Source organism: Seriola aureovittata, chromosome 11 (genome assembly GCF_021018895.1).
Source record: "Seriola aureovittata isolate HTS-2021-v1 ecotype China chromosome 11, ASM2101889v1, whole genome shotgun sequence".
In the NCBI taxonomy this organism is placed as follows: Eukaryota; Metazoa; Chordata; class Actinopteri; order Carangiformes; family Carangidae; genus Seriola; species Seriola aureovittata.
In genome coordinates this window covers 1,876,326-1,890,953 of record NC_079374.1, presented here as the reverse complement: position 1 = coordinate 1,890,953, position 14,628 = coordinate 1,876,326, and the positions used below count along the sequence as shown (strand labels likewise).

General features: G+C 45.5%; 1 protein-coding gene across 14 annotated transcripts in view; it reads right to left on the bottom strand.

Moving 5' to 3' along the window:
- The window catches only part of caska (calcium/calmodulin-dependent serine protein kinase a), a 112,645-nt gene that overhangs the window by 25,021 nt on the left and 72,996 nt on the right, over positions 1-14,628 (bottom strand). For 5 of the 14 annotated variants that reach the window (XM_056390028.1, XM_056390026.1, XM_056390030.1 and 2 more), the window contains exons 7-14: positions 13,917-14,092; positions 13,404-13,526; positions 12,188-12,271; positions 11,909-12,008; positions 11,516-11,533; positions 11,106-11,227; positions 2,774-2,851; positions 218-265 (exon numbers count right to left, since the gene is read on the bottom strand). In XM_056390028.1, coding sequence (XP_056246003.1) covers positions 218-265; positions 2,774-2,851; positions 11,106-11,227; positions 11,516-11,533; positions 11,909-12,008; positions 12,188-12,271; positions 13,404-13,526; positions 13,917-14,092 — 749 coding nt within the window. The remainder of the gene's footprint in view (positions 1-217; positions 266-2,773; positions 2,852-11,105; positions 11,228-11,515; positions 11,534-11,908; positions 12,009-12,187; positions 12,272-13,403; positions 13,527-13,916; positions 14,093-14,628) is intronic. The other 9 variants (XM_056390035.1, XM_056390039.1, XM_056390031.1 and 6 more) reach the window with 3 other exon arrangements.

Below are 14,628 nucleotides of genomic sequence, written 5' to 3'. Positions count from 1 at the left end.
GTGTGTGTGTGTGTGTGTGTGTGTGTGTCCTGAAACCTGTGGAGTTAAGACGCACTCTTGTCCTCTCCTTATATGATGTCAGATGTTAACGTGTAACCTAGCAACACCAGTTTTAATACAACAGGAAGCGTCTCGTCACCTCCAGCACTTCAACACTTTAATACTCGTCTCTGATCGTGAGTTCAGTGAAGGTGGCAGATGTGTGATGAGCTCTTACATATTCCAGATGTTTCAAAGCGCCACTTGCTTCGTCTTGGGAGGAGCTCTTAAGGTGGAGGAAGACACAGGGAGAAGAGTTACACCGTCGTCTTGGGAGAGAGCTCACAGGTGAAAGTTTAAGGTCAGAGATGACAGAGGTCAGGGGGAGGGGGAGAGGGGGGTGGGAGCGAGAGGCCACCCCGGCCTTTAATCAGTGCCAGCCAATCAGAGTGCGTTGTGAGATTAGTATCTGAGAGAAACCGTCATTCCCAAGAGAGATTAGTCGTGTGATTCCAGCTGATAGGTTGTGGAGTGAGTTAGCGCAGGGAGAAGAAGAAGCAGCTGAAGTTTGAGTGTTAGACAGGAAACCAAGAAGAGTCCAGGAGAAGCTGCTGCCGTCTGATTGGTTCAAAGCGGAGACGCGGCGGCTCGTCCCTGACGACACGACCACGAGCGAGCGAGGAGTGAATCTGAGGTGAGGCTGGACTGAAGCTGTGAGTTAGACACCTTTAGAGTTTCCCTGCACGGCTGGAGAGCTCAGTAAGGAGGATGATGATGGTGATGATGAAGAAACAGCGGCTCTTCTTCAGACCTGAACGTTATTTATCAGTTTCAACTTTCAGACTGTTTGAGGTTTTGGTCCATGAGTAATTCACAAAACACAACAACCATGAACTTTGGAGGCCGTTTAATAATCAATCAATCAATCACTGACAAATCTAAACAATCTAATAACACACCCAAACAATCAATCAATCAATCAATCAATCAATCAATCAATCAATCAATCTAAACCTGATGTACTCTGTTCCTCATGTCATCTGAACCGTCAGTGTCTCCTCTCCTCCAGCTCCGTGTTGTAAACACAGTTTAGCTGTGGGCTAGTCGATGGTTTGGTCACATGATTATGGATCATACATTATTAGAACTAGGAACTTCCATCAAGTTTGAATCCAATCAACATCTTTGAAGAAACTTCCTGTGAAACATGTTCCTGTTTATTCCCTAGTCTCCCAGAGTCTGTGTTAATGCGGTCTCTCCTCCCCCGTCGGCCGGGTGGAGCGGCGAGGAGAGAACAGACCCGGTCCTGGTCTGAGTGCAGACAGTTCAGTCTCTGAGTCTGTAGACAAAACTAATAAAAGTTAAAAGTTTAATTAAATGCTGTTTCCCGCCCTGTGACTCAGGCGGACGGAGCGGCCTCTGCGGTGGCTCCTGATCCACCTCCGCTGGTTTGAGCAGGAGTATGAGAACCAGAGTCTCCGAGCGCACCTGAACCTCCCGTTCACAGAGCTGCCGTGTTGATTAGCCGTTCTCTCCGACATGAAACCACAGCTGCAGAAAAACAGAGCTCGGCTCCTCTAAATGACTTTCCCTGTCTGAACACCCCTCCCTCTCCCCCCTCCCTCTCCCTCCCTCCCCCCCCCCTCTCTCCCACCTCCCTCGCCTCCCTCCCTCTCCCCCCCCCCTCCCTCCCCCCCCCCTCCCTCGCCCCTCTCCCTCTCCCTCCCTCTCCCCCCCTCCTCTCTCCCACCTCCCTCGCCTCCCTCCCTCTCCCCCCTCCCTCTCCCCCCTCCCTCGCCCCTCTCCCTCTCCCCCCTCCCTCGCCCCTCTCCCACCTCCCTCGCCCCTCTCCCTCGCCCCTCTCCCTCCAGACTTTTTAATTGCTCTTTCAGCCGAACACGCGACGTAAACATGGCCGCCACCTGCGAGCACACGATACACTCACTGTGCACACCTCTGATCACACACTCCTTTCTTTCACACTCCTTGTTAAGCTCTAGTTCCGGTGTGTGTGTGTGTGTGTGTGTTGTGTGTGTGTGTGTGTGTGTGTGTATGTGTGTGTGTGTGTGTGTGTGTGTGTGTGTGTGTGTGTGTGTGTGTGTGTGTATTCATCAGAGCCAGGGTCAGACCCATAATGCAACTCTCTGTAAGAAAGCAAAACCACACCAACAGCCCACAGATAAACTGCTGTGCGTGTGTGTGTGTGTGTGTGTGTGTGTAAACAGAGCAGTGTGCTGAGCTCCAGCTGCTCTGACAAAGACCTGAGTCACAAAAATAAACCTCAAGAGGTCAACGAACTTTCAGGGGACGTTCACAGACCCTCGATGACTGGGTGTAAACAACTGAATTATTATTATTGTTATTATTGTTATCATTGTTATTATTAACGTGTGAACCTGCAGGAGTTTAGAGCGTTTACATTTTCTAACTTGCTCTCCAGTTTCGCTCCAAACACATTAAAGTGAAGAGACACAGAAAGCTGTTGGTTCCTCAGAGACCTCGGGTCGAGAGCAGAACCCCCGACACGGACAGCAGCTTGTTTAACGGAACAGAACAGGTGAGCAGGAGGAGGGAGGAGTTAGAGGCGGAGACTGACGGAGGTGTGAGGTCACAGTGTTGAAGAGAGAAAACCAGAGAATCATCTTTACTCATCACATGAAGGAGAGGAGCAGGACGGACAGGAAGCAGACATGTGCTCATGTCAATGCAGACGTGGATTATTTTTGTATGTATGCAAGGTAGAAGTTAGTGTGTGTGTGTGTGTGTGTGTGTGTGTGTGTGTGTGTGTATTCACCTCTTTGGCTCTCTGCACAGCATCACTCGGGGGGTTTCTGATCTGTGGGGACGACTTGGTGTTGATCTTATCGTACAGCTGAAACACAAGAGTCAGTCACAAACACGAATCAGGTCCACATGATCAATAACATGATCAATATCATCATCAATAACATGATCACTAACATCTCTTCAGGGGCTGTAAATATATATCATTTTTTCTAACTGCTGCATTCTCCGTGAATACGATTCAACTGGAGCCAAAATAAAATGTAGAAAAATACTATTTGAGAAACAAAGATAACGATAATCATTTGTTTTCATTTAACAGAAAAAGTTCTGTAAAAAGAACTTTAACAGAAACTTATTAATGTTTTTAAGAATTTTTTTAAATTTAAAAATTTAATTTATTTGATTTAATCTGCAGTGACAGTGAGGTCAGAGGTGAAGTCATAACGAGTCAATGACAGATCTGCAAACTGATGATAACCAGCACAAACATCATGTTAAATCTGATGAGAAACCTGTTGCAGTGTAAACGGTTTGTTTTCAGAGGATCAGTGAAGCAGCAGCAGCTCGATCTCATCATCTAGTTTAAGAGAGGAGGCCTTGAGCCTCTCTTCTGATTGGCTGACTGTTTTCCGAGTGATCCAATAAAAATAAAGCAGATTTCAGGTAAAAACACTCAGAGAAACCAAATCCTGCAAGGTTTGGATGGTGGGTCCAGGTGGGCGGGGCTTGGTGACTGCTTTGTTGTGACATCACAAAGTTCCAGAAGTCCTGACGGCTGGTTTTAAGGCTCAGTTTCTGAATACAGGCTGTGTGCATTTCTCTGTGGACTGAGGCTTTGATACTTTCACAGTATTAATATAGAAGCTAGAGCTGATCTATAATCACACTACACATGGACACAGACCTTTACACTGGAGGAGCTGTAAAAAAAAAAAAAAAAACAAGTGGAAACTGGTTTATTTCTTCTCCACTTGTCTTGGTTTAAAGCGTCAGCACCAGTTCTTCTGTTTTATTCTTTTTCTTTTCGAACTGTGAACAAAAACAAACTGTCTTCTCTCTTTTCTCCTCTCGGACCAAACGACAGACACAAGAGCTCTGTTTGTAAAAATCCCAGCTGACTAATAAAGTGCTCTGACTGGAGCGGCTTGTGTGAGGCCGGTCACAGACCGAGTGTGGGTGTGTGTTTAAGAGAGAACGGCCATGAAACACAGACGGCAGCTGCACAATCAAATCAAAGCATGACACCACGTCCGTCTGAAACAACTGTTATCATATTCAAAGAAACAAGCAGCTGATGTTTGATCAGCAACCTGCCGCGCACACACACACACAGACACACACACACACAACACACACACACACACACACAGAGGCAGAGACAAACAGAGCTTTTGTACCACACAGTTCATTGCAGCGCTGAGACCCGACACTCTCGGCATCATGTGATGTTTGACATCATCTCAGGGAGGATGATGAAACAACAACATTCACCACAACACATCTGCATCGCGTTCATGTTTTACATTTGCAGTAAAGTTCAGTCAAACTGCTTCACAGGTTCAGTTTGCTCCAAAGAAACTAAACATCTGTAAGCATCGCACACACCTTTCATGTCCAGATGCTGAAACACCCTTTACACTGTACTACACTGCTTTCTAAACCTTCTAAAACTACTTTGTTTCACAGGGACAAAGCTGAGTAATGAATCCTGTCCCGTTTCTAGAGCGTTTTGCATTCGCTGCTGCAGAACAGAAAGACCACATCACAAGTTAACCTGTTTACAGCTGTCCAAATGACTGAGGCGTAGATCCTGCTGCTGTAGAGACAGGTGAGAAACAATGAGAAAACTCTCACAAAGTTTCATTTGTGGTTTCACACTTGAGATTCCGCTCATTTCCTTCCCTCTGTCGACCCCTGCGTCCGGTGGGTGTGATAGTTTGAAGCCTCCCCATGCACCAAGTGTTTGTGACATTATTGTGAAAGATGCTTGATTTTGATTTTTTTTACACCTCAGCTGGTGCATCTTAAAGACCGAGCGAGCTCCCACCGGACAAAACACAGACCATCTCTCCATCTCCTGGAGAGGGGAACATCTGATGACACCTGAGGAAACTCTTACTCTCGTCACAGTTTGAAATGTGCAACTACAGTGTAGACGCCTTCAACATGTTTTGTTATAAACAAATCACGAGTTTGCATATCTGGATTATAGTCCCCGTCCACAAACATCTGGACGCAGAGTTTGTGTCACTTGCTACAGGAGCCTGAAGTCATCGGACTCATGAGACGGAAGAAGGAACTTTGCTGCTGAGATTTAAACACTGTAAGATGAACATAAGGGATAATATATGTGGCCCCTCACAAATCTCATGTAGCTTCTAGTTTTAACAATCATATAATTATGTGCAAACTATGTAGAGCTGTCGTCCAGAAAGTACTGTATAACATCTGTAGACGGGTTTCTGGTTTAATTTTGTGTGAAAACACACAGTGAATGTGTTTCCACAGAGAGAGTGATATCGTTCAAATTAAACACGACCTCCCTGATAGGACAGCAGCCATGACTTCAGTGTGGAAAAAGTGTTTCCTTTTCAATTTTGTGAAAATATTACTTTGTCGAATCGTTTTTTCGAGATTCATGTTTCCACTCCTCGTTTTTTAGTTTGCAATTTCGACCTGTGCATGAAGCAGGTGGATGGAAACACACCATGTGATGTGGATGTCACGGTGCCGACGGCAGAGACGTTCGGGTTCTGTGCAAAAGTTTCTGACATAAAAACAATTTTCTAATAAAATCTGTGTCAACAGATGTTTGAGGATTGTTAACGTTGTTTTTTAAGGAAATAAACCCAGAGTGGTTTTTATTACAGCTGTGATTCAGCTCATGCAGTGACTGAGCTGTGGTGTGTTTCTGTAAATGATCCATTTCTCTAAGAGACAAACCGGACTGACGAGGTCCAGCAGACAGAGGGAGGAATAAGAGACTGTGTGTGTGTGTGTGTGTCTGTGTGTGTGTGTCTGTGTGTGTGTGTGTGTGTGTGTGTGTGTATTTCTGTTCATACAAAAGCTAACGGCGAGTGCAGAGGAGGAGCAGGAGGAGGTTGTGGTTTGGTGGTCTGCATCCCTCCTCGCTGACAATCTGACACTATTGGAATGACGACACACACACACACACACACACACACCACACACACACACGCAAACACGCACCCACACACACACACCCACACACACACACACAGAAAGTCTCCGGTGTGCATCTGCACAAACTCTGAGAAAGACAAACACAATAACACACTCCTCAGGAAGTCTTAATAGGACCACTGAAACACACCAGGAACAAGCCTGAGGGCTGAATCGTACTCTGTGCGGACGAATGTGTGTTGTCCCACATGTTGTTTGCAGCGCGCACAAACACACACACACACACACACACACAGACACACACACACACACACACACTCTCTTGTCCTCTTGCTTTCAAAGAGACAGTTCTCAAAATTTTCTTTCTGCTTTTGTTGAAAAAGAAACAAACACTTGCGCTGACCTCTGGGGGCTTTTATTTTGAAAATAATAGATGAACAGATTCTGAACATCTGAACAAACTGTGGATTTAATATTTAAATGTTTAGACTTTTACAGTCAGAGCTGAGAAACAGACACACAAACACAATTACACCTCACAGTGTGAGTGTGTGTGTCAGCAGCACGAATCAGCTCTTACTCTGAGAAACAGAATGCTATCTTAATTTCCTATTAGTGAGGAGTAAATTCAAACATCATTTCCTGGAGGGAAACTTATTACCCTGCTTCCATTAACCAGAGGAGCCGGAGGAAACTCGCAAACTAAAACATGAGGGAGAAAAAACACAAATGCACTCGACTAAAGCCTCATTATACATGTCAAACGGCAGAAACACACACGAGGGGATGGTGGGCTGACTTCAAATACGCTCCAGGCATCTCTTGACAAAACGCTGTTCTTGCAAACGCATCAGAAAGAGAAAACAGGAAGAAAACACACTCACCCAGGAGACGGGAAGCGGTTTGTCAGAGAGAAGCAGTCGACACAGAGCAAACGAGACACATGTTATCAGAGGCAGACGGCTCCGGGATCCCTGCTTCACTCCCTGTGTGTGTGTGTGTGTGTGTGTGTGTGTGTGTGTGTGTGTGTGTGTGTGTGTGGAGGCTACTTTAACACAGATAGTGATGGAGGCTGTGCTTGTTGTGAACGGCACAAAGGGCCCGACAATAGAGGCCATTGTTCCTCCACAGTCTGAGGCTGCTCTGCTCTGTCGTCCTCTGACCCCCCCCCCCATCCACCCCCCCCATCCACCCCCCCCATCCACCCCCCCCTCCACCACCCCCTCTCTGAGCAGGCAGGGTGTGAAACTGAGGCTGAAAAGGAGACATCTGCAGCCCCAGGCTCCCACTGACACTACTGCACACACACACACACACACACACACACACACACACACACACACACACACACACACACACACACACACACACACACACACACACACACACACACACACTTGGCAGATCCACAAGTTTCCTGCAGCCAACTACAACCTATTCAGCCTCCAGCTGCTGGAAGAGTCCTTAACACAACAACAACACACAACAACAACACACAACAACAACACAACACAACACACAACTACACACAACAACAACAACAACAACAACACAACAACAGACAACAACAACACAACACACAACAACACACAACACACAACAACACAACACACAACTACACACACAACAACAACAACAACACACAACAACAACAACAACAACACAACACACAACAACACACAACACACACAACAACAACAACACAACAACACACAACAACACAACCACAACACACAACAACAACACAACACACAACAACAACACAACACACAACAACAACACACAACACACAACAACAACACACAACAACAACAACACACAACACCAACAACATAACACACAACAACAACACACAACAACAACAACAACACACACACACACAACAACAACAACACACAACAACAACACAACACAACAACAACAACAAACACACAACAACAACACACAACACAACAACAACACACAACACACAACAACAACAACACACAACAACAACAACACACAACAACAACAACAACAACAACACAACAACAGACAACAACAACACAACACACAACACACAACAACACAACACACAACAACAACAACAACAACAACAAACACACAACAACAACAACACACAACAACAACAACACACAACACACAACAACACACAACAACACAACACACAACAACAACACAACCACAACACACAACAACAACACAACACACAACACCAACAACACAACACACAACAACAACAACACACAACACCAACAACACAACACACAACAACAACACACAACAACAACAACACACAACAACAACACAACACACAACAACAACAACACAACACACAACAACAACACACAACAACACAACACACAACAACAACACAACAATTGGACGTTCTCTGAAACTGTGTGCAGCCATGTTTGTTTGTTTGCCTCGTTGGTGACCTGAGCTCAGAGAACGAGCTCCGGACCGAAGTGACGCCAACGTGACGTCACCTGAGGACGTTTATCAGACGTCACTCGCAGCTCCCTGTGGACAGATGTGTAAACCACTGTTTCACACCTGCAGTCAGATCAACACCTGGAAACAGACTGTGATGTAAAACATGAGGACTTTTCCTCTGATCTGCTCCACCTCTCTTCAGGTAAACAAACACTGAGAAGAAACAATTTCACCAACTGTGTGACATCAGCAGGGGCAGCTGTTATTAGACTATTTATAGCTCCTGTATCAATAATCCATCTGACGTACCTGGACCAGGTATCTCAGTACCTCCGTCATCATGTTAAATGATCAAAAAGAAAGAAATAAAATAAAATGGACGATAAATGTGATCGAAATTCAAACTGAAGTTGAGGAGTTTTATCTTTTATCTGTCGCGAAGCTGTGAGCTGAATCTCATCCTGTCATCTCTAAACATCGCGACACGCGCTTCCTGTGGACGGCGAGTATCAGGGCGCCGGCTCAGGAAGACACCTCAGTGAACAGAGACAGATGATGGTGCGATTTAACACCTGCAAACCACAGACAACTGCAGCTGAACCGAGACGCTGATGCGACGCAGCGAAGAAGTCAAGTTTTATCAGTATCCTTGTTTCTGGATGTTGTAGATTCATGTCAGTGTCACAGAATATTAGAAACTGACACTAAAACTGTCAAATATGTGAATAAAACTGAAGAGACAAAGAGGACAGACTCCAGAGACTCCAAATACTCAAGCTGAATATGAATATAAAATACATTAAAGCTCCTCCAGTGTAAAGGTCTGTGTCCATGTGTAGTGTGATTATAGATCAGCTCTAGCTTCTATATTAATACTGTGAAAGTATCAAAGCCTCAGTCCACAGAGAAATGCACACAGCCTGTATTCAGAAACTGAGCCTTAAAACCAGCCGTCAGGACTTCTGGAACTTTGTGATGTCACAACAAAGCAGTCACCAAGCCCCGCCCACCTGGACCCACCATCCAAACCTTGCAGGATTTGGTTTCTCTGAGTGTTTTTACCTGAAATCTGCTTTATTTTTATTGGATCACTCAGAAAACAGTGAGCCAATCAGAAGAGAGGCTCAGAGCCTCCTCTCTTCTGATTGGCTCACTGACCTGTTGTTACTAGAGCTGCAGAGAGAAGCCTGAGAGAGGAGATGTAAAACTACACTGAGATGGTTTTTGGTTCTTAAACCCACAAATATATCTTCTTATGGATCAACACTTCAAATAAAAACACAGAAGAAGAGGAACGTATGGAGCTTTAAATGCTGTTTTCTAGTGTTTTCTACTCCTGAATTGCTGGATAATAAAATTCCTGCGTCCTGCCAGCAGAGCTTTTGTTCTTGTGTTTAACACCCAGAGACAGAGAGAAGCGTAAACACAAAGACGCCTAATAAGAGACAAAGTGACGCTCTCAGACAAACTGTGTACAGATCTAAAACGCTGCCTGAACCTCCGCTGGGAGTTTGATGTGGTGACCTGCAGCTCAGCGCTCAACATCCCATCATCATCATCATCATCATCAATATCACAGAGACGAGCAGCGACCGGTCCAGCCTGATACACACTTTCTAAATATGTTTAATATTTATTCTTCAATTCTTCATCAATCCTGTGTTGAAACGCAGGGAGTGTGTGTGTGTGTGTGTGTGTGCGTGTGTGTGTTGGTGGGGGGGGGGGGTCGGTGGTCACAGCCACAACTATTCTCTCTTCTGTAAAACAGTAAACGTTGACGACCTTGCTCTGATTCACCGAGAGGAGCAGATATTCTCAGTTTCAGAACGCCACAGGCCCAAAACCAACATTTTCAGACTCAATGTCAACGCTCGCCAACTCTCACTGATGTGTGCAGAAGAATGTGACAGTACTGGACGGGTTTCAGTCGTTGGTTTACAGGGGAAACACTCACAGCTGTGGACGACGTCTGACTCTGGCTCCTACATGGTTTGAAGGGGGGGTGGGGGGGTTTAGGGTTTAGCAGCACTGGGACAAATCTAAAGCCCTTTTTTTTTTTTTTTTCATGGCTCCGTTTTTGTTCAGCGTTAAAACTGAACTTGTGTTGTGATTTTGCCCCTTCGTGCAAATTTTAAATTGCTGCAGTAGAAAAAAGAAATGAATCGACAGGAAACAGTTTAAATCCAGACGAATGTTTCAGGAACTAGAATTTTTAGATTTGATCAAAAATGTTAAATCACACATTCACGTGACTGTTTCAACTGAATAAAAACAGAGTCGTGACACGTCTGTCACGACGAGTGGAGGGTTAAAGAGGTTTATGTGTGTGTGCGTGTGGGTGTGTGTGTGTGTGTAAGTGTGTGTGTGTGTGTTGCAGCGGTTGTGGCTGTTCTCACTTTCTACTCTGACACTTGACTTTTGTGGAACTGGTCTGTTGTGAGAGCACAAAACCAGCACCTCGCCAGGCCACGCCCAACCGGTCTGTTCACACCTCCTCTGACACCGCTGCACCACGCACACAGCGCCGGACAAAGTATTTTGAGGACAGGAAATGTGTTTCAGTTTCCTGTGTGAAAATATCACTGCGCCTTCATCTGTCGCTGTTGATGTCAACGACCGTTTTACCTGCTGCTGCTGAACTATGTTACAGACAAACTTTTATTCTGCTCCTTTATCAATAAAGTAGAACAGACAGATTCCGGTGTGCTTCATTGTGTGTGTGTGGTGTGTGTGTGTGTGTGTGTGTGTGTGTCACTTACATCGAGCAGTGTGTGTAGATGTTGGTCCTGGAAAACGCTGTGGAGGAAATCTAGATCCTTCTCACTGCAGTCTGTCAGCGCGTGGATCTCCTCTAAACTGTCCAGCACCTGAGACACAGCCCCTGTCACACACACACACACACACACACACACACACACACACACACACACACACACACACACACACACACACACACACACACACACACACACACACACACACACACACACACACACATATTTCTTTACCTCTGGCTGGGACATTTTCTGCACGTCCTACGACTGATGAACATTAAGGTCAAGCTTCTACAAATATCAAGACAGCTATTGATGGTTAACATGCATCACAACACACGCACACACACGCACACGCACACACACACACACACACAGGACCAACAGATACCTACGTTCTGCTGCTAGTAGTCCTAACAGGTGGGCAGCATTAATAAAAACACACAGACACTCAGTGTAAAGCAACAACAGGTAGAAACAACAGGAGAGAGATTGTTGGATTGTAATGAGAAGAAAATTAGGTTGTTTTTATTGTTTTAATGAGCTCAGACGATCAGCTGATTCCTGGCTGTGTAGTGTGTGTGTGTGTGTGTGTGTGTGTGTAGTCTGTTTTTGGTGAACTTGTGTGAGTATTGTTGTCGAGGCTGGTGCCTGTGCGTTGCCAGGCACAGAAAGCAGAAGTTGAATTAATAGAGCAACTGGAGAGAAACATCAGAGGAAGGAAATCTGAGGGAGGAAGTGTGTTAAAGATCGGGGGGGTTTGTGTGTGTGTGTTTGTGTGTGTGTACCTGAGGAGGTGGGGTCGTTGGAGAAGTCGTGGAGCTCCTCGGGGGGGTCTCCATAGAAGGAGTTAAACTTGTGACTGGACACTGCAGCCAGCACGGCCCCCTGTTACACAACAACAGGGACGGGTCAACATCAGCAGCATCTCTTTATCTCATCATCTCAACACACACAGATGGTGTTATGCCTGATGTCACAACATTTGATTGTGTGCGTGTGTGTGTGTGTGTGTGTGTGTGTGTGTGTGTGTGTGTGTGTGTGTGTGTGTGTGCGCGCGTGCAAACCTTCAGCTTCCTCCTGGCGTTGAACTTTCTCAGCTGCTCCACGGTCTCTGGCAGGTGGATTTTGTAGGCGTAGCGGTCCCTCTCCTGACAGATCCAACACAGAGAGGAGAAGCTTAAAGCGACATTACAGCAGTTTAACACCTGGAGATCAGCTGATTCGTCACGAGGAGCCAGTGAAAACAGTTTTAATGTCTTCTGAGGCTCTTTGGTGGGAGGGAGGGGAATGACGGGAAAGACTCAAGGTGGCAGCTGGAGTTTTCTGATAGTTTGAGTTGTTGCCTGAACAAGCATGAAACCAGTCTGGTAAACTGGGGAATGAGACCACACATCTGTCCCAGTTCAATACAGCGACACATCAGTGGTACACTGGGACTTCACATCAGTAACATGAACATTATTCTGATGTGAAAAGTAAAGAAAATTAACCAGCTGCTGGAAATTAAAAAACTACACTGAGATGGTTTTCATATCTTCTTATGGATAAAACACAGAAGAAGAAGAAAACATGGAGCTTTAATATCTTTTACTCATTGAGAGACTAAATTTAGAGGCAAAATCATCACGTTCAGGTGATTTATCTGCTGCTGCACTGTACTGCTGTTGTTGTCAGTGTCAGGAAGCTGCTGTGGGAGATTTGCCACAGCCACAGATTGATAAGTTACATATGTGGTTGTAAACGGAGCACTGAGGTTGATGTGGCAGGGAAAGACTCTGGTGTTGACGAAATATATTCAAGGAAGAACGAGGAATTGAGAATTGATGTACTGTGCATGAGCACATGGGTTTGTATGATATTGTAGTAAGTGTGTATTGTATTGTGTGTTCTCTGCTGCTTGCATTCACGTTATTGTGATGGCAACCAGCTGGAGCGACGGACAGAAGCTGATTCGTCTAAACTCTCAGTCACAGCAGAGACCAATGAAACTGCGAGTGTGTCCGCTGAACCGTCAGGAAGTCATTGTTAAAGTCCGCTCATGTCTCCAAAACACAACATGCACGTCTCAGAGTCTACAGGCAGAGACGAGATGTTCAGTCACTGCTGATGTTGCAAATGTGACCTTTGACCTTTGGCCACTAAAAAATCTAATCAGTTCGTCCTTGAGTCCTAGTGAAGGTTTTTGCCAAATTTGAAGAACTTCGGTCAAGGTGTTGCCATGACAACGGGCTAAGTCACACTTGTGCAGTAAGAGTTTGTCAGTCAGGCGCCCTGCGGTACCTTGAGCCAGGGGTGGTTCAGAGCCTCGTAGACGGTGATCCTCTCAGCCGGGTCCAGCATCAGCATGCGCCTCACCAGGTCCTTGGCGCTCTCCGAGATGTGGCCCCACTGGCGCGGGTTCATCTGTGTGCGCACACACACACACACACACACACGTTACAGGAATGCACCGACTTCCTGGTCCTGTTCCTTTGGCCCAAACACAAGCACCAAACTCTGATCGTCCACCTGGCTCCTGCTGGAATCGAACTAAGTACAAATTTGAAGAACTTGTTCTTTACTTGAGTAAATCCATCTTATGGTACTTTAAACTTTTACTCCATTACATTTACCTGACATGTATTTGTATTAGTAGCTTTATAAGGGAAGATTAAACTTCCCACAAGTGAATACAAGCAGAGATGAAGCAATCGATTGATAAAAACAAAATCAATTAGTGGCCACTCGTGTCTTGAATGAAATGTTGAAACCACGTATTCGTGTCGGTGCAGCGTCTCTGAATGACTTCCTGACCTTGTATTTGCCCTTGCAGATGGCTTCAAACAGCCGCTCCTTGGTGCCGTAGAAAGGCAGACACCCTGAGAGGAGGATGAAGAGGATGACGCCGCAGCCCCACACGTCCACAGGCTTTCCATAGGGCTCCCTCTTCACCACCTCCGGGGCCATGAAGTGGGGAGTGCCGACCCGACCTGAGGTCACAGAGACAGAACACAAACATCATTTACTTTAATGAGGACTTCTTTATTCTTAATAAATTTCTATTCTTACCCTCTGTGGACTACAAAACGGAAGTTCTGTCCGACTTTACTTCCTCCTCTGAGACCTGCAACAATGAGCAGTCAGCTCTTTGTTTCCTGCTCTGACTTTATGGTGTCAAAGTGTCAATTAAATCTACTGCAGGTTTGTTTCCTTTTTCTCAATAAAAGCTGAAGAACTGGACACTTCGCGTTTTCCAGCCATTAATGAGCAAAGTGAACTGGAGCTCTGCTGCTGCCGGTAACAGAAATGAGTTTGAATCCTTTAGTTTCACTGCTCTCCACAGGATCAACTCTCCTCAACCTGCAGGATGTGTCCACATTCAAGTCGCAGAGATTAGAATGATTTTGACTAAGAAATCAGTTTATATATGTGACTCTGAGTCATTGTATGGATAACAGAGTGCTGAGGGTGCAGGTCATCTGTCCTCTTCACATCTCTTCAGAAAGGTTAGTGTAGTTAGCATCTT